Here is a 26,045-nt window from a genome sequence, read left to right on the forward strand (position 1 = left end):
GTCTACATGGTTTTCCATCCATATTAATCTCCGATCGGGGAAGCCAGTTTTTTTTCTCGGTTCTGGAAGAGATGTTGCCAAATGGCACAAGTTGATGTGCGTTTATCTACCAGCCACCATCCTCAGACCGACGGCCAAACCGAGAGAACGAACCAGACATTGGAACAGTACTTACGGTGCATGTTGCATCAATCAGAATATACTTGGAAAGACATTTTATGGATTGCTGAATACGCGTACAACAATTCTGTGCATTCAGGAATTGGCCAGACTCCTTTTTATACCTTATTTGGCCACCATCCCAGAACTTCGGATCTTGAACCACCTCAAGGCCTTGAAATGCCCGCCGTGGATAACTTACATGCCACCAAGCCTTCAAGGAAGCCAAGACTCATTTACAGCAGGCCAAGGACAAATATAAGGAAAATGCTGACTTACATCGGAGCGAAGTACCTCCTTACCAAGTTGGAGATCAAGTGTGGCTGGCGACTAGACATCTACCACTTAAAGGCCCGCAAACTTTTAACCCAAGATATATAGGGCCTTATCCAATCAAGGCTGTAATCAACCCGGTAGCCTTCAAACTCGATCTGCCCCCCAACATGCGAATCCATCCGGTTTTCCACGCATCACTGTTGAAACCTGTGCAACCCGGAACCAGGCTACTCAAGCCACCAGAACCAATCCGAGTAGATGGGGAACTGGAATTCGAAGTTAAAGACATATTAGATTCTAAGATGTCCAAGTCAAAGGTTTTTTACCTAATTGATTGGAAAGGATATGGACCTCAGGAGAGATCTTGGGAACCAAGCGATCATATACATGCACCTCGTCTAATACAAAAATATCATCGTAAGTTTCCACACAAACCAAAGCCTCCAGACAGTACGTCCTTGGGAGGGGCCTTGGGGGGAGGTACTGTCATGATGTCTACCTCCAAGGAGCCAGACAGGGCCCGGCACCCTCAGAGGCAGGCAACATGTATACTAGGGAAGTCCCAGCCACCCCAGATAGGGGCTCTTTGGACTCAGTCCTGGCGCTGTTGGCGTCAGGCTCATAAGGGATAACAGCCCTGGTACCATCGGCGCCAGGCTCATACAAGATATGGAAGGAAATGTGTTTGGTGCAAACTTACCTGGCAGACCATGCTGCAATTTCCTTACCTGGCAGATCATTCTACAACTTCCAGATGAAAAAGGAACTACTTAACCACACGGGTGTGGCTGGTGGCAGGATACATACCTTCAGTGGAAGGATACATACCTGGGACTACTTGAAAGGCTATTTAAGCCACGCCCAGACAGCAAACCACGCTTTGCGTGGTTCTGCTCATAGCAGCTGGACGCTCACCGTGCCTGCTCCTGCTCCAGTCCTCGACCACGCCTGCCAGCATCCTGGAAACACCTAAGGATAGAAAAGGGAAGAAGAAACAGGTGAAAACAAACCTTACCTGTTAAAGCTGCATTCCGGATTCAGCGCGCCAACGTTCCTGCAAAAAGACATTTTAAATACTCACCGCGTCGCATACATCTCGGCGCACTTCTCTTACCTGCACGTGGCGCCTTCGGCTCTGCGACGCCCATCCGGATCTCCTGCAGCATTCCAGCACCTACGGGGAGACGAAGAGAAGAAAGCAAGGTGAGAAGGGGAAAATAACCAAGAAGCACTTACCCGCCAAGCTAATTCTTCTTACCTTCGGGTCGATGCCATTCCTTGGGCATTTCAGCACCCCGGCCCCTATGGGGAAAAAGCAAACATCACATTAGTGAATGCAAGAACCGTAGCAAACAAACTATTTAAAACTTACCTGCTTACAGGTCGGACTCAGCTTCTGCTTCGTACCGCTCCATTTCTTCGGCATTCTCGAACTCCGGCCCCTAAGGAAAAAGACAGGAAAAGACAGTAGTGGGCCTACACCAAAACTCACCTGAAATCAGGTTTTCGACGGAAACTGCCCTCAGCCCGGAGTCTTCCATTACCTGCAAAAGAGAAGAGGAAAGTTTAGACTCAAGCTTGCCATAAACATTTACGGTACTTACCGGAACAGACAAGCGAACTCGAACTTACTATCCAGTGACGTAACTGGATCCCAACGCGCCCCTGCATCAGAAGCAGGATGGAGAGCTCGCCTTTTCAATCCCTGAGGTGAGTCTCCACAGGGAATTACAGAAGGGTTCCAAGGAGGGTGAGAAGGGGAACGGGAGATCAACACAAAACCCGCAGAGTATTAACCCTTCCTTTTCGCTCACAGAAGGGTATTCATCCGAGCCAGACAAGCCGGATTTGGGAACCCAGCCCACTCCATCTTCAGGGTGCTGAACATCTCCTTCGAAGAGGCCACTGCCGTCCAGACCACGCCCGCGCCTCTGTGGGAACCAGGTGAGCGTTACAATGGGTTTTCATCAGTTTAGGGTTATGCCTTTTGGGTTGAAGAATGCCCCTGCCACCTTCCAAAGGCTGGTCAATCATGCTGTCAGTGGACTGGAGGCCTTCTGTCTGGCCTACCTGGGCGATATTGCTGTCTACCGTTCCACCTGGGAAGGGCATTTGACACACTTGGATAAGGTGTTGAAGTCCATGAAAAGGGCCAACCTCACTATCAAGGCCACCACGTGCCAGATAGCCCAGGGGAAGGTTATTGGTAATGAGGTAGGAGGGGGTCAAGTCCAACCTCTCCCTAGTAAAGTGCAAGCTGTACAGGACTGGGCGAATCCCTCTACTGAAACCCAGGTGAGAGCTTTTCTGGGCCTCACTGGGTACTAGAGAATCTTCATGGCAGACTATTGCACCATAGCCGACTCGCTGACATCACCCAAACAGGGTAGGAAAGTTCTTTGGAGTGAAGACTGTCAAAGGGCCTTTGACGGATTGAAGGAAAGTCTGTGCAGGGCACTTGTCTTATGTGCCCATGACTACAGAAAACTCTTTATTGTGCAAACTGATGCCAGCGACACAGGAATTGGAGCCGTCTTTTCTCAGATGACAAAGGGAGAGAGCACCCTATCCTTTTTATAAATAGGCAACTCAAGGGTATAGAACGTAGGTGGGCCACTGTTGAGAAGGAGTGCTTTAGCATAATTTAGGCAATTAGGCATTTTAGACCATACCTTACTGGGTCTGCCTTCCAGGTCCAAACAGACCATAAGACCTTAAAATGTCTTATGCAGATGAAGCGTGAAAACTCAAAGCTGTTCAGGTGGTCCATTATCCTGCAAGGGCTAGACTTCACCATTGAGCATAGGCCAGGAAAGAGTCATGACAATGCAGAAGGCATGTTGGCCGTCTGGATGAGGGTAACAATCTTGTGGGAGATCAGTGACCCTAACCTCAGTCGTGGGTTGGGAGGGGTGGTGATGTTGGAAGGGGCAGGGCCTCCTATTCCTTGTCCTATCACTTCTCTGGGTGTGTTTTCTGCCTCCGAGGTCCATCTGGACCTCTGGCAGTGCAGCTCTTCCTTTTTCCTTTTGGTGCAACACCCATGGAATACCCTTATGGCACCCCTGGGTGGGTGTACACCCTTGTAACCCCTATGTGTGTTTTTGGACACTTGTGTGTTGCCCACAGACCAGGGTATGAGCAGGTGGCAGCCACATGCCGACTTGACAGTGGCTCTGAGTGTCCTCCATTTTTGTGACTCCAAGGCCCTGCCATAGGAATGAATGGATTCCAAGACAAAGGCAAGATGCCCACTGTAGCTTCTTGGTTTCTATTGCCTTTAAACCTTGTTCTGGGAAGCCCCTCTGTCCCTTTCTCCCTGACTGGCTGTTGGGGGCCCCGGGGCTGCCTCCTGTCATACTGACTGGAGCCTTCCCAGGAGCTGCGTGTTTGGGTACACCTGTACGAATGAAGTCTGAAGTCAATTCACAATCTGTGTTGTGTGACAATGCACAACAAAGACAATTCGTCGTGCATTCACCCAAACACAACATAGCACAGTTTGCCCCATTCAACTTTCCCCCTTACAATATGCACAGACTAGTCACTTTCAGGCTGCAGACAACATGTGCTAGTACCCACCCCTGTGGCCCATCACACACCAACACCATCAAACCATACACATCACTCAATTAGCTTTTCTCACACATCACACTAGCAATGCTCAACACAGTCACACTTTCTGGGAAGAAATTAGCAGGAGAAAATCAAGCAAGGCTCCTACATCTGGGGAGTTTATGGATACACATACCACAAGTGCCTCACTACAAACCATCTAGCAACAATACACAATTTCTTGCTGCGTGTACTCAATACGTCAGGTGTTGCATCCTATCTCTTCCTAACTTCCCATCTCCCCTTACAAAACCTAGCAGAATGAGGTCACCAAAACAGCATACGTTGTATATAGAAGACAACTTTACAGTACATTAATTATACACTTTGATTTATTCACAAATAGGTGATGGATCAGTGTCCTCATCAATATTGGCAAATAACCAATTAGGCATAAAACGTAGTGTGATTGAACAATGTGATCAAAGATATGTCCGAAGTCGACTATCAGGGGAGTAAGAGGATTACCACCATTTGATGTCCAGTTGCTGAAAAATGTGTAAAATAACACACATATTCCACCCTGTGGTTGACTGGTATACCCTTGGAGGGAATGCTTAAATATTTATAAAATCCAATACATACACACACCATCAGTTAATTTGTGAAAGAAGAGCCTTGTAAGTAGTCCTGCCAGACCTGATAAAAATGCTTTGCATTAATGCTAAAAAGAGAAAGCTGTATTTGGTTATATTTGGCAAAAACAAAGGCTACAATGACAAATTCCAAAAGGCCATAAGATTCTCAAAATAGTATTAATCATTGGCCATTATGTTTAGACTCATTGAAAAGTAAAATCAGTTCTTCTATATGAATACAGGAAAAATGACCACGTATTGTTGGAAAATGATTTATTGTGCAGGTTTTCTTTTCAAATATTTGCCAAAATACAATATAGTAGGGAACTACAAAATAAAATTGAAATAAAGTAAAATATGAAATTTTAACTTTCTACAGCATCATTAAATACTACCGTCCAAAAATATGTACAAAATGCCACACAAAAGTCTTCTGCTTCGGAATGTGTGCCGTTTCTTATCACTTGCATTTTGCAATGCCCTTCACACATATTAATTCCACCAGATGAAGGCTCAGTAGCAACACTTTATAGAATTTTACAACAGGAAAATGCAAATGGTATTGAGCTTAATGCAGCCTTAGTACTTTACAGCTGTGGTAGTTTGTCAACTGGGGTATCAAATTTGAAGTCCGCAGGAAAGAGATCTGGGGCTCGGGGGTAGATGAGCCTGTAAGACTGCCGGATAGTAACATCAGCAACACCAGCGATGTCTCCAATTTCTAAAAAAAAATAAAAGAAATACGTATTTAATATAATTTATTTGTGCATCGGTCCAAAAGAGAGGGTTAGCACAATAAAATTGATTACTCACCCTCAGTAATGTTTTCTCTGATGGTTAAGTCCTTCCTCTAAAATTCCCTGCCCCAGATGAAAAATCTTAGTGCAGACTGGCATCAGAACCATTTTCACAGCCACCAGATAGCGAACTGTGGCTCTCACCAACGTTGGTGCCAACGACTCCAGCTGTGGCATCATGAATAATCTACATTGATCCGCCTGCGTCCAGTAACCTCAATGCAATCTACTTTACAGGCATTCAGACGTTGAGGAACCACATACCTCTCTCATATGTTGTTGGCTTTCCGTATGAAGGGAAGAAATGCATTCTTTTATGGGATACCTTTGTTCCACAGATTACACGTCTAAGAAAGATTCACAGATCGGGACAAAATTGGAAGAGGAGGGACCAAACAGCCAAAATGACTGCCCTCTCTGACAAAGGAATCCAGACCATAATGCGTTCCTAACATGTTGGAGCCTGGCACATATCTATCAAATGAATACCTCCCTGCAGGGCAGACGTTAGAGGCAGATCCCTGGTGAAATGAGCCACAAAAATCTACAGGCATTTCTTTGACACTGTGTAAAATTCAGATATACATAGGACAAATCCACCTGGACAGGGTTTTCTTTGATATACAAATGGGATTGTATATGCAACCTGACGCCCGCTTCTTACATCTGTAACCATATTCTTAAGACTGCAACAGCACCTAGCTGCCTATGGGTTTGTGTGCTTTATAAATGAAATAAAATAAATATAGCCTGGTCCAGTAAAGCTGGTGAAGAGCTGGTTATTTAATTATCTCATCCACGAGATGGAAAAACACTTTTTTGATCAAGGTGATGAAAACGTGCCTCTGCCTGAAGGAGAAAACACAGGCATACTATTTTCCATGAGGTGTGTCTGCCCCTGGCAAGAAAAGAAGCATGACCCTCACAGTAACCTTCCTCCCAAAAAGGTATGGAGGCTTCACTGAAAGAAGCTAAGATTCAGCACTTATCACCAAGTCCGATATATATTGAGGCACAATACCCGAATTTATCAACAGACCTGCATACCCATTTCATAGTTCAATGTCAACTATTCACAGTAGTGCTGATGCATATTTATTTGCATTTCAGACTGCTATGTTTTGTGACAGTACCTGCATTTTTTAACAGAGTTGCTGTAATGCCACAGCACCAACATGCTTTGGAAGTTTCCTCAGAAAGCCATACTTTACATGAACAGTGGTAGAGCTCTTCTCCCCATTCTCTTGAGCTTTTGTGATGCACACTGCCGGAGAGCATGAGAAGATGGCATTGCTGAGGTAGACTTTAATGACTCCAGCCTCTTCCATGTCCAACTAGTGAGTGAAACTGCCAAATACTCAACACCTTTTGAAGACCCCAGCACACAGTGTAAATGGCCCGATTCATGCATAAGATAGTTTTCGTAGACTGTTTACAAAACTTTGGGCATATGCAGCAAACATGTCTAAATAACGGGACGATTAAGGAAACTTTATCCAACACTAGAAGACAGCTTAAACAAGGGAATCCCAAGACATGTAAATTGGCACCAAACCAAAAAACAATAACAGGGCGAACCTGATACAGTATTACAAACAATTAATTGTTGGTTCTTCTTTCTGTTTCCTTTCTCCTTTAGCTTCAATTAGCACAATTGTATGTTATAAATCCCTCCTGAAGATCCTTGCCAACATAAGCAGGGTGAAACACGTGTAGAGGGTGAACCACACAGAAGGTAGAGGGTGAACCTTATAATCCTCACAACAATCCAGAAGATCGATACAATCTTGCATAACTACTTACCTATAGAACAGAGGAGCCATTAAAAATTGAAAGGCAAAGAGGAATTTGCAAATACAATCAAAAGCTCTTCTTGTCAAAAATGGAAATTATGATCTATTCTTTCTTTATTTTTTCTTTTCATGTACGGTCACAAAATCCACATGGTATAATGTATTGAACAATTTGTGCAACATATAAAAATGTATTTTTGGAGCGCATAAGTGGAAGACTTGTGATTATTTTCTGGATAGTTCAAACAAGCATAGCGCTTTTGACAAGCCAGTCATGTCTGGCAAGCCTTAGAAGGCACTGCTAGTGCACTCAACCAGTTTGGCCTTTCAGAATCACCAGCCCGTTAGGAAAGCTAGCTCAGTGTGTCAATAACCCTGCTGCAGAAACCAGTGTAAGCCGTTAGTTCCAACTATGTCCATAGGGGAGTTAATGTGTCTCCATCAGAGGTATGCATTTAATATGCATATAAGAGATTTGAATTGCAGCAGAACCGGCTTAGCTTTCCACTTATCAAAAGGATTGCCACATGTTCAATCATTCAGAACACACGTTTCATCACGGCTGCTATACTTGTAATGGCATACAGTGCTGGTAAAGCATCTGCATTGGAGCAAGTACTGAATCTGTGGAGACGGTCCTCTAATTCTATAATTTCTAGCCTAACTCCCTAAAGCAGGTTTGCACACATTTTTTTTTTTAAACTTTATTTTTCTTGCACACAGGTAACATCAATGCTTACATATATTGGACATTGCTTCATTAAATTTTACAAATTCAATTAGCTTCCGATCCTGAGTCATCTCGCTCTGCCTTATCAAACAGGTATTGTTTATATCTATCCCATATGTTCCTTGGTCTGGATTGGGGTAGCACCAAGTCTATGTAGAGTTCCTCTGTATCATTAGTCCACACCATGTCCTTGTCCCAATCAGCCTTAGTTGGGGGGTATGCGCTCTTCCATTTCATCAAAATTGCCCTTTTGGCTATTAGTAGGCTCAAATTCAACAGTCTACGCCAAGTCGGATTCATTTTCCGCACTGCTCCCAGCAAACATATCCTGGGTGACCATTCCAGTGGTTGGTCAGCCATCTCATCTAAGGCGGCACAGATTTCTTCCCAGTAGCCCCTGAGCTTTATACATGACCATAGCATATGATAAATATTTGCATCCTCTGTCTGACATCTAGGGCAGGTCCCCGACATGTTGGGATATAGTCGTTTAAGTTTTACTGGGGTATAATGTGTTCTCTGCACTATTTTGTAGTGAATTACCTTATATCTGGAATTACACGATATTTGCTTGGTGAGCGAGCAAATCTGTGCCCATTCCTGGTCATCAAACTGCTGTCCCAGGTCTTGTTCCCATTGACTCTTAGCTGCGGTATTCTCTACAGGGCGCGTTTGAAGTAGTAGCTTATACAATGCCGCCGCCGAGACTTTTTGTGTCCCCCCTGTGAATATGTAGCCCAGACCTATATTTATCGCTGCTTCGCTGGGGAATGTGGGGCATGCTTCTTGTATGGCCATTCGCACTTGGGTATACTGCTGTTTATGTCTATTCGTGTTTCCCACAACCTCTCTGATGTATATCCACTGGATAAAGCTCTGGTCAGGGAAGAGTTGTCCCCACTGGGTGATCCCTTTGGATGTCCAATGCATTGCGATTTGACTATCAGCACTGAAGGGTGTTTGTGGGTCTCCCCAGAGTGGCATACTCGGATGGTACAGCCTGTTGGTTTCGAACATATCGGCTATTTTGGCCCATGCAGTGGTCGTCACTTTCGCTGGTTCTATAGTGTTATAGTGCTTGGGGATTGATCTGCTCATTTTGTGGAGTGCCGTTATCGCTTCGCGCTCTTTATAACCGGGCATCGGGGTCACAGGGTTGAGGAATTGTGTAGCCCATTGGGAGGCGTAGTGTGCCTGTGCAGCCAGATAATACAACTCCAAGTCAGGTGCCATCATCCCTCCTCTAGAGTATGCATCAGTCAGCTTTTTCCAGCTCACTCTGGGATGTCCTCCCCAAACAAAGGAGGTGCACTCGCCAGTCAGTGTGGTAAATAAAGAGCGGCCCGGCCAGACAGGTATAGTGCTGAACAAATAAAAAAGCTTTGGTAATATAATCATTTTAATCAGTGCTATCCTGCCCATCAATGATATGGGGAGGGCGCTCCAGCGTTTTATTTTCACGCACAGGGCATCAGTGAGAACGCAATAGTTCAAGGTGCGGGAGAGGTGTGCTGTTCTGGCAATGTGTGCACCCAAATAAAGTATATGAGTAGGGCTCCAGAGGAGACCATATAGGTCATGTGGTTGCGGTGTATTTTCTGTGATTGGGAATATCTCTGATTTGCTAGTATTAAGACGTAGACCCGAATGTTCCCCAAACCGTTTAACCTCAGCCAGTACCTTGCCCAAGGTTCGATCCAGATTTTTTAGATATAACAGAATGTCGTCTGCATATAAAGTTATAATGTGTAATTCACCGCCTAGCCTGAGTCCTGCTGAGCTGTACCGTGCCCTAAGGATATCTGCTAAAGGTTCAATTATTAATGCGAATAACAATGGCGATAATGGGCATCCTTGTCGCGTTCCCCCCTTCAGTTCCAATTTGTTTGTTAAAACCCCATTGATTCTTATTTTTGCATGTGGGCATGTGTACAGTATTTTTATCCATTTCAGAAAATTGGGGCCGAACCCATAGTTGCGCAGAACCCCGAAGAGAAAGGGCCACGAAACCGTGTCGAAGGCCTTATGCATATCTAAGGAAACAGCCACGGCCTGGACCTCAAGGGGTGTTGTGGCTAAAATTTTATGGCACCTTCTAACATTGGTTGCAGTGGACCTTCCCTTAATAAACCCTGCCTGGTCTTCATGGACCATATACGGCATCAAAGGTGTCAGTCTAGTTGCCAGTATTTTTGCCAGGATCTTTGCATCAGTGTTTATTAATGATAATGGTCTATATGACCCACACTCCTCAGGGGGTTTCCCCGGCTTGAGTAACAGCGTAATCACTGCTTCCCTAGTGGTTTCGGGGAGTTCTCCTTTATGTAGGGCCTCACTCCATACTGCCATTAATCTGGGGACCAGTAGGGGACCAAACTCCTTATAAAACTCAGCCCCCAGACCGTCAGCGCCCGGTGCTTTCCCGTTGGGTAATGCCTTTATCGCCTCCAACATTTCCGCCTCGGTAATTGCCATCTCTAACAATTCCCTAGTGTCATCAGCCAGCAATGTTGTCAGTATTTGTGACAGGTATCGATCAATTTCCTCGTCTGTGGAATCGGATTGCGGGGAATAAAGACTTTTATAGAATGTATGGAACGTTTCTTCAATCTTGTCTCGGTCAGTGGTAACCTAACCATCTGGCCTTTGCACGCACGGAATGATCATTGGTCCCCTCTCTCCCTTCACTGTCCTGGCCAGTAACCTCCCGGGGCGCTCACCCTCCCCATATCGGCGTGCTGCAACTGGTTTATCAAAAAATCGGATTTCTTGATCTGCTGCCTCATTGTATTCATCTAGTTTTGCTTTCATTTCGGAACTGAGGTGAGCTGATGGGGTTTGTGCATATTGAGATTGCAGTGATGCTATATGTGATTCCAATCTGTTCAGTCTACCCCTGATGTCTTTGAGAATTCCATTTTCTGTCGATATTGAGCTTCCCCTTATATAGGCCTTAAATGCTTGCCATACTATTGCTTGACTGGGCACTGAGTTTTCATTGATTTCGAAATATTCCTGTATTTGTTGTTCCATAGCGTTCCTGTAGACCAAGTCACGCAATGCTTCAGGTTTAAATCTCCACATTGGTCGCGTTACTACAGTGCCTGGTATTCGTAGTGTTAACTGGATTGGGGAGTGATCTGAATATTTTCTGGGATAATGCTCTGCTGCTAGGACCCAGGAAAGGACTACATTATCTACCAGCCACAAATGTATTCTGCAGTGCATATTGTGCACCGTCGAGTAATATGTGTATTCCCTCTTAGTAGGATTTAATGTTTTACAGGCGTCTTTCAGACCTAGGTCTACCATATGTGTAGTTATAGTCTGCGCTGCTTTGGTCAGTGCCCTGGTCTGTGTCGATGTGCGGTCTTGTATGGACATCTAAAATAGTGTTAAAGTCCCCACCGCATATCAAGTGCGCCGTGGGGTAGGCGGCCAACCTCTCGAATATTTGGGAGAAAAATTCTGGATCGTCCACATTTGATCCATATATGTTTAGGAGAACTATCTCCTTATTGTAAAGTGTGCCATGGAGTAGGACAAACCTCCCTTCAGGATCACATTTCGCTTCTATACATTTAAACTGGAGGGTTTTATGTACTAGAATCGCGGTTCCCCCTTGCCCGTTTAGAGTATGTTGTGAAGTACTGGTGCGTTCCCCAATTCGGAATTAGTTGTCCCCCCTGTTGAGGTCCCACATGAGTTTCCTGTAGAAAAATTATCTTAGTGCCCAGTCTATTGATATATGCCAGGATTTTCCTCTTCTTGACTCTGGACCCCAGGCCTCGGACATTCCAACTTAGTACTTTGATACTTTCATCGTTATTTCCAGCCATAACCTATGAAGCAGTTATCAATGTGTCCAAAAAAGCATGTTTCTATTAGTAGCTTGTTGGTCATCATGTTCATTACCTGTGTGCGTTTTATTTTACTACCATCCTTAACATAACCATAACCCAACATTCCCAACCTGTCCCCTCCCCCCACCCTCACAGTTCCCCCAACTTTAACTGTGCTCATAGGATCCCAACCCTCCCTTCCCATCACTGGTTGTGCACCTGCTGCAGGGGGGGGGGGGACCTGCGGCATGTTCCAGTGCCCATGCCATCTTGAGGCTGGTAAAAGGTAGACCGGTTCAACTTGGTTGCTCACACATATATCGAAACCTGTGGGAGCATCACAATTTAACAAATCCCGTGAATTCGGTCATATATACCCCTTATAAAGGCCGTCCCAGGGGGGGGCGGGGGGGAGCGGCTATAGCTTTGGGAATTGTACATTACAAAGCAGAAACATGCCCATTTTCACATAATCACAAATTTCGTTAAGTTTCCCCTATCCTGGGATGATCAGTCAAAGCAGGAATATGTGTTTCCACAAAATTTGCAGCTTCCTCTGGGAACGTAAAGAAGTGGATCTTGTTCTGGAAATGGATTTTGAGTCTCGCTGGGTACAATATAGCATACTGAATCTGTCTTTCCCGTAGCAGTTTTTTTACCCCTGTAAAGAGCTTCCTCTTGTTGTACCGCAAGGGTAAAGTCTGGAAAAATGCGTATAGTATTAGCTTCCCAACGTAATTCTTTCTTTTCTCTTGCAGCCTTCAGAATTAAATCTCTATCTCTGTAGTTCATCACTCGGGCAATTATAGGCCTAGGGTAGGCTCCTGGCTTCGGGGCAAGGGATCTGTGGGCCCGCTCAATAATGAACATCGGTGACCATCCCGGGTCACCCAGGAGGGCACGCAAGAGCTCCTCCACTGTCTTTTCCATGGGTGCTTTTATCGCTTCCTCTGGAACACCAATTATTTGAATATTATTGCGTCTTGATCTCGCTCCTAAATCCTCGCATTTGGACTTCACAGTCCCCAGGTCGATTGTCATCTTCGAGACCGTGGTCTTCAGGGTTTCAAGTGTGTCTTCCGTGGCCAAGATTCTCGTTTCGGCCTTGGTCATGCGTGAAGTAGTTTTGTCCAGTTGCGTTTTGATGGCCGCCACGTTCGCCGTTATCCCATCCAGTTTGTCATTGAGGGCCGAAAAGCCCTGTTGCATGGCGTGGAAGACTGCTTGGGGTTCCATCATCGTTGCCGGGGGGGTCTGTGGTTCGTGTGGGAGCGTGCTCTCCGCCATCATCACACCAGGTTCTTTCTGCAGTGGTGTCGTGAACTTATCAATGGAACCCTTACTCTTCTTGGGGCCGAAGCCCTTTGGCATTGTTCCCTTGGGGCCAATTAGTCTGTGATATGAACTGCAATGTGCCCTTTTGTACGCTTCGGTTCTGTGGCGTGATACACTGATTTACTTCTGGCGGAGCGCACCGAGTGGAGGAGTACCGCCCGCCGCCCTATAAAGTGATCCCATGGCCCCGCACCAACAAGGCCAACCCACGCCTCGCCGTCGAGTTACGTGGTTATAGGGAGTTGTATCTGTTATTTACAGTTGTCCACGGGAGGCCCGCGTTGGCCCGAATCTGATCCGTGCGTATCACGGAGGTATTGTTGGGGGAGGGTAAGAGAGGAGGACCACCGGCGTTCTGGGGGTACGCATAAAACTTGTCCCACACGGGGGGTTCCGCCCGTTATCTGATCGAGTTTGTCTGGTCTTCTGCAGTTCACTCCCCGGGGGCTCCGCAGTTCGCACGGGCCGCACACCACAGCTCCCGCATGTGCACCACATGTGACACCCTGCCGGGCCGTGGCCGCAGGAGCCCGATGATCGCCGAGTGTCTGGGGCGGATGGGGGAGTTGAGGGGGGGGGCCCACTCGTGGGCGCTCCACGAGGAGTGGAGCGCCCACGGCGTTTCCAAGCTGATTGTTGCGCCGTCCGTTGCCAGCGAGTATCCACGTTGCCGCTCGCCAGGCTCCTCCTCTCGCTCCTCGGCTGTCCTCAGGCGCCGCTTCCCTCCGCACGTGGGATACGGATACCGGTTTTCCTCTGAGATTCTGCGATTGCCAGACACCAAACTTTCCCAGTTTGTTCCGCCGATGTTGCCGCACGTTCTATACAGTTTCTGTCAGGAACCGGTCATCGCAAACGCTTATGTCGGCATTACGGCCTTGGTCCACGCCGGAGCTCACACGAGAGCGACCATTTTCTCTCGCACGCAACAGCGCCCCCGGGTTTGCACACATTTAAAAGGACAGTGCAATTTTCAAGGTGAACGATATTTGTAGATGGAAAATGCATGATCAGCTTTATGAATTTGTATTATTGCTATGTCAAAAGGCAAACAGAAGAAAGGGAAAGGAAGAGCAATGCAGGGCAAGGAAGGGTGGGAAAGATCTACAGAGACCATAAAAGACATGCCAAAACAGGAATTATCTTAAATAAGGACCATTAACAAACATCAGAAACAAAGTTAACACAAAAAAGGTGTCCCAACCAGAAAGTTATTTGTGTGTGAAAATGAATCACTTCTATTTTAGCAAAGGTATGGTCGTCTTAGGAGTTTATTGTACATCGCTTATCTCGTTGGACCCAGTGCTCTTTAAATATTAATTGCAAGAACTGGTAGATGTTGTGTTAGGCAAGATTAGAGGCAGTAACCCTGTGGGAGACTACCCCAGCCTTGTCTTCTTGGTAATAGGTAACACACCTATTGGTATAGGTCTGTACTACACAAGATGGTAGAGTGACTGAGCCGTCAGACTTATCTCAAGAGCTGTAAATGTGCCCACTGTGCAAAAAACGCAGGACCGGCTGTCTCTGCGTGGTTGTAGGAAGGGGCAGATGTTAGGTGGTTCAAAGCTGGGAAAGACAATAAGTAGGGCACAGAGCCTCGGTTACTAACATGTACCATAAAGCAGGAACCTGATGGTGCATTAGGAGAGCAAAAAAGGCTCTAGAACTAATGTAAATTAATGTATTAAATCATGCCTGTTGAAGCAGTCCAGTGCAAATGGGGTGCACGCAGGTTTATGATGGTGCAGACTAATGAAGGTTGGTGCAGCATGGAATAAATCTTGTGGAAAGGAAGAGGTAGCCAGATTAGATGCATGAAGGCTGCAGTGAATAGTAGAATAATCTATGAACTACAGTCGGGAACTGGACCAACTTTGATCCGTTCGTTAGGGGGAAGATTCTCCTTGCATCAGGGACCAAGCTCTCTCTCAGTATCGATCAGGCGCTGCTGCCGTACACAGTGCCACGGTCTGGAGGAGTTACTGCAAATTAATGACAATGCATTACTTACCGTAAAAGCATTTCTGATGGTTGCATCTGCTTAGATTCACATGCTGTGCATAGTCCGACATCCAGTGGTCACTGCGGAGTATTGCATTTTGTTTTTCGTAGTCGAAAAGGGGATGTCGACAGAGGGGTGTCTGTAATACTATCCCTATAGTGACGTGCAGTGTACCCAAAATCCCTCACGCGTTGAGGTCCCTCAGATTGGTTTTTTTCCGCCCAGAAAATGGTCGCCTAATGCGGAGCTCATTAGAGAGAAATTGAAAATACCATTTATTCGACCTTTGGTCGTTTTTTCCTTAGATTTACAGTTAACCGATCCCTCCTTCGACAGCAAAGCTGTTTCACCATCGATTAAGAACTTCAACGGCAGTGATTTAGACGGAGGCGATCCTTCGGTGCTGCCAAACACGTGGCCCTGCCTCGTTGGCCTATACAGTAGGGAGAGTGGGGGTCGTGGGACACTTCTGATTCTTTCTAAGAATGCCTTTCTTTTTCACCCTCCTTTCCTTCGGGGTCGTTATCACATTTAACTGTATCCTCAGCTATGGAGAGGACTCCTTTTAGATTTTGCCTGCGCTGCAAGGGCAAATTTACATTGAAGGATAAGCATAAGCGGTGTAACCGCTGCTTACCCCTCGACCACAACGAGGACGGCTGTGCGGCCTGTAAACTTCTTCGCCCAAAAACTCTAAAGGACCGCAGGGTCAAAAAGTGGGCAGCCTATGAGATGTCTAGAGCCGATTCCTCACCCGCCGCCGAGTGTGACGAGGACAGTGATAACCCTACCTCCGAATCGGAGGTTGTAGACCTCTCTAGGGAGCGTTCGTGCTCCTCAGCGTCGGTCCCCGGCCCCGACAAGCCCGGCTCACGCCTAACCTATGGGGATGAACACCCCGGCGACACTGACGCACACAAGAAACAAACACAAGCACACAACCCACTGCACTTCTTCGTCAAAGACGAAGAAAGCCCTAGCGCCAATGGAAACGCCAGACCCACCGGCGTCGTCTGGCGACCATAAGGGTCGCAAGCCCTCACCGCAACTGCTTACGCGACCTGCGACTGGGCCACATGCTGATAAGGGCGCTACCACCAAACCAACCGACGACATGCCTCGTAAGAGAACACTCGGCACCTCCAAACACGATACCAGTTGAGCCCTCGACGGACACTTTAGTCGTCGAGAGTTTAGCACGTATAGTCTCCAATGACCTTCAGAGACGGGCGGCGAAGGATTCGCCGAGCCCCGCTCACAAGGCCAGGGAGACGTCGAGACAATCGGAAAGGCAGGCTGGAACAACATCCTACGTCGAAGGAGAGACCTAGCCCACGAGAAGGCTTCTCAGAGGGCGAAGGGAGTTTATCCTCGACGCTATTTGAAAGAGCTAGACGACGACAGGCAGAAGAGCTTCCCTTCTTGCCTCCAGACTGTGCTGGGTTACCCCAATGGACCCTAGACAGGTTTCAATCATGTATGGACAAACTGGATAGATTCAAGTCCACCCCTGCAACACACAAAAGATCAAGAGAAGTACTTCTTGAGGATCCTAAGGCTAAATACCCTAGACTATTTAATCCACTTCAAGAGGGGGCTAATACTTTTGACCTCACTGAAGAAGACTCACTTCCAAGAGGGTGAGGAGTTCCTAAATGCTGAAGAGCAACAAAACCTAGAAGAAGGTTTTGAGGAAGACCCAGCCTCTGGTGGTGGGGGCTTCGAAGAAGACCCAGATGGAGAGGGCTCACAGCCCTGGCAATCCCCAGGGGCGTCAACAGAACCTGACGTTCTAAGCCTGCCGTCCTCTCAAACCACACCAGTCAGAAATCCGTCACCTATAGATGACCAGCCTACTTTCAATGCGCTACTGCGGAAAGCAGCCGCACATTTTGAGATTATTCCTGAGATAGATTTTGTAGAAAAAAATCATAAAGGAGAAACCACCCACAACCAAGCCATTCCCCTTCTCGCCTCAGTCAAAAGGCGACTCATTCCATCATTGTCAACCCCTGCTTTAGTCAGAGGGGTCAACCCTAGAATTGAAAAACTGTTTAGCCCCTCTCCCTCTGACCCATTATACATTAAAGGTCATTCAATTACTGATTCATTAGTAGTAACAACCACAAGGAAAAGGGGAGGGGTTCCGCTGTCTACCAGCAAAGCACCTCCAGACAAAGAAGGAAAGAAGCCGTACGCCCTGGGAAAGAGGTTTACAGCCTCTGCAGCTTTTTCAACCAGAATTGCCAATAACAATACCATATTGGCAAGCTATGCTGATGCCCAATGGGTTAAGTTGAGGCAAGACCTTGAAGATGTCCCTGAGCCCCTGCAAACTCGCTTGTTAGCCAACGTAACGGAAGGTACCCTGGTTAACCAGAGCATCACCAAAAACACACTATATGCCGCAGAGACAGCGGGCCGTTCTTTTCAAGGGATACTTCTCAAGCGTCAAGTCTGGCTCCGGAACTCGGGTTTTAAACCAGAGAACCAGTCGTCACTCATCAATAACTCAATCGAGGATTCCAACCTGTTTGGTAAAGCGGTGGATGACGCGCTAGAGACTGCAAAAAAGGATTTCGACAACCTTAAGACTCTAGACCAGATCTCAAGGCCGCAAAATAGAAGAGGTTATGGCAACCGACACTTTTTTCGAGGCCAACGACAGCAACAACAATACTCCTCTGCAAGCAACTGGTCCTCTACTCAAGGAACCAGTGTTCAATACAATCAGAGAGAACAACGTCGTAGCAAGGGGAGAGGTCGGGCCCTACTCCTAGAGGCTCCCCATCTACCAACACCAAATGACCCGAAGGTTCGGGTCCCCTCCCATGCGTTGCTGGTCAGGGGCCAGTTAACATCCTTTCAACCAGCATGGGAGGGTATAACAACACACCATTCTATGCGGTGGGTACTGCATAGAACTTAATCGGTCCCCTTCTTACAGACCCCCAAGGGGAAGGCGCCTATCACCAGAGCACCTCGATATCCTTCAAGAAGTCCAGCTGCTACTAGAAAAAGGAGCAATAGAGGTTGTGCTTCTATCACAGGTAATGGAGGGTATTTATTCAGTGTACTTCCTTGTACCCAAAAAGGACTTAACCATGCGCCCTGTACTAGATCTGCGCCCAGCGAACAAATTTGTAAAACCTCAAAAATTTTGCATGGTGACCCTACAGGAAGTAATCCCCCTGCTTTCTCAGGGAGACTACATGACAACACTGGACATGAAAGATGCATACTTTCATAAGCTTAAAATAAATAGGTTTGCAAATGGCATTTCAATACGCGGTCTCGAAATCATAATTTCTGATGTTTGTTAATCTGCTTAGAATCACATGCTGTGAATATTAGCTTTTGGTCCAACATTATGGTGTACACTGCCTCCCGTTCTCTGTTGGACAAGTTATACCTTATGTTCTGTTTTTTACGGCTCAACCTCTTCAGTTCAACTGAGACACATGCTTCAAATGCTTCACATGCTTCAAACAATATAACTTCTTTGGGTACCTGGTGGTCTTGCCGTGTAAAGTTGGAGGAAATCCGAAGACCTGTGTCCTCCCTTTCTCACGCTGGTGTCATTGTCCATGAAGAAACATTAAAGTCTGACCTTCTGAAAGACAATTTCTAATTACATTTCTGATGTGAACCAATCTGTTGGATTTGTGGGTACAAAGGATAATCCTTTGGCTAGCACTTGAAATTGGTATGGGGTTTGTTCAATAACTGAAAGGTTAAGCACTGGGGTAGTCTATCACATACTATTTTCCTCTGTGGCAGAAAGTTACCCCCTACATGTTGTACCTACTTCTGCATGGTCCCTGCCATCTCCTGCCTCCCCAGGGTTGGAATTCCTGGTTGTAATTTTCTGCTGGGTGACCTCTGAAGTAGCCTCTGCCTAAAAAAGGTCTTTGGCTTCTGGCTCACTGTATGAACTGAATTGTATGGATTCTCTCCTGCAGAGTCACTGCTGGTATCTGAGAAGATAACCCATCTACGGGGCCCTCGTCTAAGGTTAGTGGTTTGACTTTTTTCTGCGTGCCTCAATTCTAAGTGGTTGGCTGTACGGTAGGGGTAGATGTTTTTCGTCTTGAATTCTTGAATGTCCCTATTTAATTTCTTTGAATAATGTTGTATACCTAACATTTTCAAACTTTCATTAATTCCTGTAGTTTTTCTTCTGGATTTGTGATTGCTGTGTTATTACAGAAATGTTGTTTTTTCTCTTCCAGTTCCTTTTGCAGAACTGCCCGTATTCTTTGGGCCGTTGTGATGGTAAATACCATCAAATCTCTACACTTTATGGCTATGTAGCTAAAGTTGGTCCTATAGATATCATCCAGGAATAGACCTTGTTTGTTGAATACCACTAGCCCTGCTGGGATATTAGATTTCAGATATTCCCTAATGCAATGGCCGTGTAGCTCAGTCCGAAACACTTTCTTCAGTAGTTTCATCAATTCCTCTGTGTTGGTTAAGCTTTGATTACCCTGTCCCCTCCTGATCAAGGAAGGAGGGACCCCTTAAGATATCTGAGATTTGTTCCTCACTGCAGCTTGGGGTCGCATCCTCAGCCATGCCCTTGGGTTAACTATATAGGTGGGTGAAATACTAGATAAGAATTTTAGTATCGGAGTGATGTGTGCTGAAAAAATATTACCAGCTAAACAAAAAAGGGGAGAAGTGCAGGTCATTAGGTGGATAAAGAGATTAAAGGATTAAAACTCTTTCCTCTGTCTGTGTATTTCTAAAATACAAAACTGGTGACTTCACATACATGTCTGCTCTTTCCTAGGGTCTAGGAACGCGAGGCAGGGAGGGCAAAAAGAGCATCCTAAAGCCAGCCTATGCTGGGAAAGTAACTTACTTAAATAAGGACCATGCCCTACTTGGATAGTGACTGGGGAAGTATACAAAGTTAGCGCACAAAAGGTGTCCAAACCAGAAAGTTATTTATATGTGAAAAAGAATCATTTCTATTTTACCAAAGGTATGGTAGTCTTAGGTGTCGCCTGTGTTGTTGGACCCAGTGCTCTTTAAATATTAATTGCAAGAATGCTGCGAACGCTGTGTATGGCAGCAAACAACCCGAGCGCTCGATCGATCGATACGGAGAGAGAGCTTGGTCCCTGATGTAAGGAGAATCTTCCCCCTAACGAAAGGATCAATGATAGTCCAGTTCCGAACTGTAGTTCATATATTATTCTGCTATTCACTGTAGCCCTCATGCCATCTAATCTGGCCGCCTCTTCCTATCCACAGGATCTATTCCATGCTCATTCCTTTTGCGGTACCAACCTTCATAAATCCGCACCACCATAAACCTGCTTGTACCCCTTTTGCACTGGACTGCTTTAACAGGTATGATTGAATACATTAATTGACCTGGTTTTAGAGCCTTTTTGGCCCTCTCAATGCACCATCAGGTTCCTGCTTTATGGTACATGTCAGTAACCGAGGCTCTATGCCCTACCTATCGTCTTGCTCAGCTTTGAACCACCTACTATATGCCCGTTCCTACAACCATGCAGAGACAGCCGGTCCAGCGTTTTTTGCACAGTGGGTAAGTTAGGTTTAGAATACATCCACTTCACTAGCCCTCCCCTAAGGGTATTTTGCAAATTTTAACACTTCTCACGCTTCTTAAGAATAACGCACTGTTTTAGTGCATACCACGTTCTCTCCGTCACCCTGCCTTGTTCGAATTTTCTTTCTAATTTTAATAGCACTACAGGTGTGGTAAGGTCTCAAAGTGGGCCCAGCAGGAAAGGTATCTACTCACCCCTTCCTCTTTGTTTTACCTCTTTTTTCTTTTTTAACCATCATTCAATGTACATCACATTATCTAACCGCATTTAATCTGAGATGTTTTTCCAGAATAATCCTTCACTTGTTGCTGCCGAGGAAGGCAGAACTATACAGACAACTACCGCTGAAACGTATTTTAGCCCTGCGTTGTTAAATTGTTACACACACTTATAGGCCTTTGGTCTCCAACATTCAGAATTTGAGACCTACGTAGACCCCTGAGCCCATTAATCAGCTGTATGGGTAGGATTCTTCTAGCACCATCTCTCAGTTAGATAGGAAAATACGATGGGAATGATATTGCAATCTCACAGTTTTTTTCTGTTTTTGTTTAATTCATATGTATTTATACTATTGTATAATCTTCGAATGTTCGCTGGATGAATTACATTTGTACTATTAATTATTTGTTTTGGCTAAATACATTGACAATGGATACTCAATACAAATGAGTCAAAAAGAAATGTAATTTTGTGATTGGAAATAAGTTTAAAGGCATACCAGTTCTTGCAATTAATATGTAATGAGCACTGGGTCCAACAAGATAGGCAATGAACAATAAACACCTAAGACTACCATACCTTTTCTAAAATAGAAGTCATTCATTTTCACATATAAATAACAATCTGGTTGGGACATCTTTTTTGTGTTAACGTTGAAAACAGGAATTAGAGCAAGAACAGGGAGGTAGACAAAAGAGCTACAGGAGGTGGATCAAACAAGAACGTGAGTTAGGAAACAGCAATAAATAGGAAATGCACACACAATCAGCAGAGTAAGAGATAGAATCAAAGCAAAAGATACATTGAAAGGCTGCACAATAAGGAAACGCAGGTCAACAACAGGGGGGTGAAATGGAAACAGAAAATGCAAGACAGGAGATAGGCACGCCGATAACATAAGAGGCAGTGGAAAAAAAGATGATTAAAGGGAGTGACTGCAACAGAGAAAATGACAAAAGGAGAGAAAGCTACAGTAATGAAATGAGAGAGGAGGAGGTGTTATAGCAATGGAGACAGCAATATATAGGAGAGAAACAGACATAATGGAATGCAAGGACAGGAGTGACCCAGAGCAACAGACCACAACTGGTGGCATAGCATTACACAGTGAGAGACAGGGGGAAACCATAGCAAATAGAAGAACAGAGCGCAACGTTTTGGAGTGGCTGTCAAACAGGTAATGTCGAGCAGCGATAGTAGGAGTGAGAGGCAATAGAAGTGATCCTGGTAGTGAGGGACTTGAGTACCCGATGTAAGTAGCTGGCATCTGTAACAGTTCTTAACAGAGTTCCTGTGTCTGAGAAACATGAAGAGCAGCTGGGTAGCATGCATCTATCAGTTTTGTAGAGAATGCTTTCCACAAATCGAATACATTATCTGAAGCTAGATAACTTTATCTAGCAGATATCTAACTGTTTAATGTTTCCAAACGCAGTTCTAATTTTATGCACAAATTGGATGGATGTCAGATACATGTTACTCTCTTGCAGAGATGAAAAATCTTTTTACAGTCTTGTGAAATTGGATTTAATGTATAATTAAAAAAATAGGGAGTTAATACTCCCACTCCAAAATCCTATCTTGAACACGGACTAGAAAGGTTACCTAGATGAAGAAGCAGCAAATGAATGAGGCCGCACTACAGAAAGTATGAAATGAGGTAGTTTTCAAGGGTGGTGCTATGGAAGAAATAAGTTACTCACCATAGTGACTAACGTACTCGATCTATAGTCCCCTGTCCTCCATAGTGTATGGGCGTCCCTTGATAGGGACGCCCATACAGACGGGAACCCATGAAGGCATAAGATGTGTTCGAGGCATACCTTTGCCAGGCTGGACGCATTTGGGAGACCTTTAAATGGCAGGAAATTGGCCATTTTTGAAAACAAGTCTACAACCACTAGAATGGTATTGTATCCCTGACTGGATGGTAAATCGGTGATAAAGTCAAGAGATAAAGTATGCCAGGGTGCTGGAGGAATCTCCAGTGGTCTGAGCAGCCCAGCTGGTTTCTGCTTAGACTATTTATTTTGTGCACATACGCCGCAAGAGATGATGAATTGAATAACATCCTTAAGCCACGTGGGCCTCCAGTAACTTCGCTTTACCTTGGCTAGAGTTTTAGCAATTCCAGGGTGGCCCTCAATTAAGGAGTCATGATACCCCGAGATGACCTGGACCTGAAGCTCTTTCTTGGGTAAAAACAAACTGTTTCCGAAGTACGGTAGTTGGTCCTTGATTGTATAGGGTTCTCCCCGTGAATCCCATTCTAGTAGCAACTCGGGAGTCATCTTGTGTCGGATCTCCTGCCGCAATTCGTCGTGAGTCATCGTGGTTGTAATGCCCAGGAGCTTGTCACTCGGGATGATAGCCATGAGATAGGTGGTCGTGTATACCAGTTCATCCGTACCCATGCGGGAAAGGGCGTCGGCTTTTCAGTTTTTGACTCCGGGTCGAAAAGTGATCACAATCATATTCCGCGAAGAAAAGGGCCCAGCGTAACTGTCGTGAGGATTGGGCCTTGGCAGTTTTTAGGTATTGCAGATTTCGGTGGTCTGTTATCACAGTGATAGTGTGCCTGGCACCGAGAAGATAGTGTCGACAGGCCTTGAAGGCTGATTTGATGGCTAGGAGCTCCTTGTCCGTGATAGCGTAATTGAGTTCAGGTGGTGAAAACTTACGGGACCAGAAGGCTACAGGGTGCAGCTGGCCGGTTTGTGGATCCCTTTGCGAGAGAACTGCGCCCATTGCCATGCTGGAGGCGTCTGTTTCCACCACATACGGCAGATCTGGACGAGGGTGTCGTAAGATTGGGGCAGATGTGAATCTCACCTCGAGTTCTTGGAAGGCCTTTTCTGCCTCTTCGGTCCACTGGAACTTATTGTTGCATTTTCTCCATAAAGATGTCATTGGATGCACTATTTGAGAAAATCCTGGAATAAATCGGCGGTAAAAATCTGCAAAGCCCAACATGCTGTGGATTACTTTGAATGAATTTGGGGCTGGCCAGTTTAGAATGGCATGGACCTTATGTGCATTCATTCGGATTCCTTTCGGAGTGAGGATGAAGCCGAAAAACTCCACCTCGGTGACATGAAATGAACCTTTTTCCGAGTTTGGCATAGAGATTATGCTGGTGGAGTTTCGCAAGGACAGAACGAACATGCTTTACGTGGTCTTGTTTCGAGGCCAAGTATACCAGGATATCGTCTATGTAGACCAGAGCACATACATCAATCAGCTCTCTCAGGACATCGTTCATGAAATACTGGAATGCAGCGGGGGCGTTGCAAAGGTGAAATGGCATTATCTGGTATTCGTACCAGCCATATTTGGTGCGAAACGCAGTCTTTCATTCATCTCCCTTTTTAACTCGGATGAGAAGATATGCTCCTCTAAGGTCAACTTCGTATAGATTTGGGCATCTTTGACTTAGTGTAGCAATTCCGGAATAAGTGGCAGGGGGTAACGATTTTTAACAGTGATTTGGTTCAGTGCACGAAAGTCGATGCAAGTCCTTAAATCTCCTTCCTTCTTCGGCACGAAGAATAGGGGAGATGCTGCTGGTGACTTCGAGGGGCGAATAAAAACATTAGCTGGTTATTGCTCAAGGTAGGCTTTCAAATGTTGGTTCTCTGGTTCCGTAAGTGCATAGTTTCGAGTACAAGGGATTTGGGCTCCTGGTACCAGATCGATTTGGCAATCATAGGGCCTGTGTGGCGGCAAGGTGTTAGCTTGTTCCTTTTGAAACACATCCTGAAAGTCCTGAAATTCACTCGGTAGAGTACCGATCAAACTCAGGGTTATTGCTGCGGTTCCACGGACTGATGGGCTGGCAGTTGTTGACTTTCTTCCATTGTAATAGCAGGTGCGGGTACAGCCTTTGGAAAAGACTAGTTCTCGAGCACGCCAATCTATAAGCGGGTTGTTTGCAACCAACCACGGCATCCCAAGGATCAATCGGAACTGAGGCGCCTCGATGAGATCGAAATCAATAGATTCCCCGTGGCAATCCTGATAAAGTAGTGTTAGAACTGTCGTTCACTGGGATACTGGGCCGGAAGAGATTTCTGTACCATCTACGGTGGTCACTGTCTTGGTGGTTGACTTAGGGCGTAGAGAGAGCCCCATCTTTGCTGCAAGATCCTGGTCCATATAATTCCCAACTACTCCGCTGTCGATGTATGCTTCTACAGTATGCATCTTAGACGGTTGTTGGTGGTTGATTAGAATCACGGGCAATGCAAAATGGGAGGTCTGTGCACCCCTACATTTCCTGGGCTTGGTAGTTTTCCGACTTAGTTTGTGGTTTCCTTATCCGTGGCTCCCACGGTTCTCCTTGGTGGCTTTACTGGACACTCGGAGGAAATTACCTGCTTTTCCGCAGTATAGGCATAACTGCTGTTCCCTTCTCTTCTCTCTTTCAGCTTTGGTTAATGGCGGTCTCACCCCTCCCAGCTGCATCGGTCCCACAGAGTTGCCTGTCACCCGTGGAACCTTGATCGCACAAACATAGGGCGAATGTCTGGCCTGCTCCGATCTGCCCTTCATTCTTGCATCCTGTGATCAAGTTGAACCACAAGGTTGATGAACACCCCACAGTCTTTCAGCGGATCCACAACTTGGGCAAGTACATCATTTAGCTCTCCCCGTAGGCCCTGATTAAATAGCGTGGTCCTCTTCTCCCCCGGCCACCCTGCTTCGACCACGAGCCTGTTAAAGGTTGCTATATATGTTAATAGGTCTTGGTTTCCTTGACGAAGAGACAAGATTTCGTTATCTACTGCCTGTCCATGAGTACGACAGGCAAAGAGCTTTTTCATCTCTTGCTGGAAACCCCCGAAATCACGTAACAGAGGGTCATCCTGACTGACAAAAGGTACTGACCAGTCTGCAGCACTGCCACTCAAATAAGACAACACGAAGGCAACTCGCAACTGATCATTAGGGAAGGCTCCAGGTCTGCAAAGGAAATGGAGACGACACTGGTTCATGAAGGTGGCATATTTCTTAGGGTCCCGCGTAAAACGCTCCAGTGGGGCTAACGGAACTACTCCTAGAAGAGTGATTTGTACCGGATTGATTGGTGGTGTTGGCATTGATGA

General features: G+C 45.9%; 1 protein-coding gene across 1 annotated transcript in view; it reads right to left on the minus strand.

Annotated features, from left to right (window-relative positions):
• Window positions 1-4,886: 4,886 nt before the first annotated feature.
• Window positions 4,887-26,045, minus strand: part of GTF2B (general transcription factor IIB) — a 221,299-nt gene continuing 200,140 nt past the window's right edge. Inside the window, exon 7 of the mRNA XM_069641741.1 lies at window positions 4,887-5,349. Within this exon, the coding sequence (XP_069497842.1) occupies window positions 5,216-5,349 (134 nt within the window). The 3' untranslated portion in view covers window positions 4,887-5,215. The remainder of the gene's footprint in view (window positions 5,350-26,045) is intronic.

The sequence above is a fragment of the Ambystoma mexicanum genome, chromosome 1q (assembly GCF_040938575.1).
Source record: "Ambystoma mexicanum isolate Mex_15411 chromosome 1q, UKY_AmexF1_1, whole genome shotgun sequence".
Classification (NCBI taxonomy): Eukaryota; Metazoa; Chordata; class Amphibia; order Caudata; family Ambystomatidae; genus Ambystoma; species Ambystoma mexicanum.